The 1089-nt window shown below is 48.0% G+C and overlaps 1 protein-coding gene across 1 annotated transcript in view; it reads right to left on the bottom strand.

Annotated features, from left to right (window-relative positions):
• gpc1b (glypican 1b) overlaps nt 1–1089 on the bottom strand; it is a 58466-nt gene extending 57377 nt beyond the window's left edge. Inside the window, exons 1-2 of the mRNA XM_020595857.1 lie at nt 1010–1089; nt 351–897 (exon numbers count right to left, since the gene is read on the bottom strand). Coding sequence (XP_020451513.1) covers nt 351–510 — 160 coding nt within the window. The 5' untranslated portion in view covers nt 511–897; nt 1010–1089. The remainder of the gene's footprint in view (nt 1–350; nt 898–1009) is intronic.

The following is a 1089-nucleotide window of genomic DNA, read 5'->3' as shown; positions in this document are numbered from 1 at the left end:
GTGAACCAACCACATGCAAACCTACTATCACTCATTTCTATAGGATAGGCTTATGCCAAATCTACACACCAACACTTAGATACAACAAATGGTTCTGCTGCAGGTGCAACGTCTGCCCCAAAGTCATCTAACATTACTAGGGAGGCTTGCAGGGCAATTATAATATTCAGTAGCAATGACTTTAAAACAATTCTTGGGTTCTGTATTACACAATTTAAGGTGTATGGACAGATTTATTGTGCTGAAAGTATTTTGGGACTTCAGTGGTAAAGAGCAGATTTAGTCCTGAGAAAGGTGTGCACATCATGAACACAGCAGACTTAGACAAGCTGTATCTGAAAGGATCTTACCTGATATTTCAGACTGTGGGACACCATCCAGAGGGAATCCCTTCCCGCTATAAAACTGTCTGATATCCAAACAACTCCGGGCTTTGCTGGTCCCTTTGTCCCCGCAGGCTGGTACCGTTAAAGAGCCTAGCGCCAGAGCCACTATGATGAAGGAATCCATCCCAGTCGACCGTACTATGTGCACTTAGTCAAGTGCAAATCCGACCAAGAGGCGAAGCGAATGCGGGGTCCTAAACGGGATCCAAAGTTAGTAGCCGCGTGTTAAACAGAGCTAACTGAGCGCTGCTGTGCGTAAAGTATCTCTCCCGTCCTCTCTCCCCGCTCCCTTTAGCGCGTCTGCTGAGTCTGTGGCTGTTCTCCGGCGCTGCTGCACGGCACAGGAGCGACTCCTCGGAGCGCAGAGGTCCCGTCTTTTCCCACTCAAACGCCGATGTGGACAGGACAGAAGCTTTAATATGTTCCCCCAAGTAACTCTTGTCTTCTCACGCAGAGCCAATTACGGACAGACCTCCTGTCTAATATATCCACTGTTGAGGTTGTGGTTCATCTAGAGTGAAAGAAGCAAGAGAGGAAAGGTTACGGAAATAATTTAAGTAAGGTCAGAAAAGAGCACTGTATTGCAATGACGCCGTGAAGCAGTTCTGTCCCTACATGCTTACCAGCTATGATGTCCCGGAAGGATCGGAGTAAAGAGGTGCGCACAGGCAGCTACCGCAGCTCGTTCACAGCTCAGGGCTTT

Source organism: Monopterus albus, unplaced genomic scaffold, assembly GCF_001952655.1.
Source record: "Monopterus albus unplaced genomic scaffold, M_albus_1.0 scaffold28.1, whole genome shotgun sequence".
Classification (NCBI taxonomy): domain Eukaryota; kingdom Metazoa; phylum Chordata; class Actinopteri; order Synbranchiformes; family Synbranchidae; genus Monopterus; species Monopterus albus.
The sequence above is the reverse complement of the archived record's forward strand: the minus strand, read 5'-3'. Positions and strand labels throughout refer to the sequence as shown.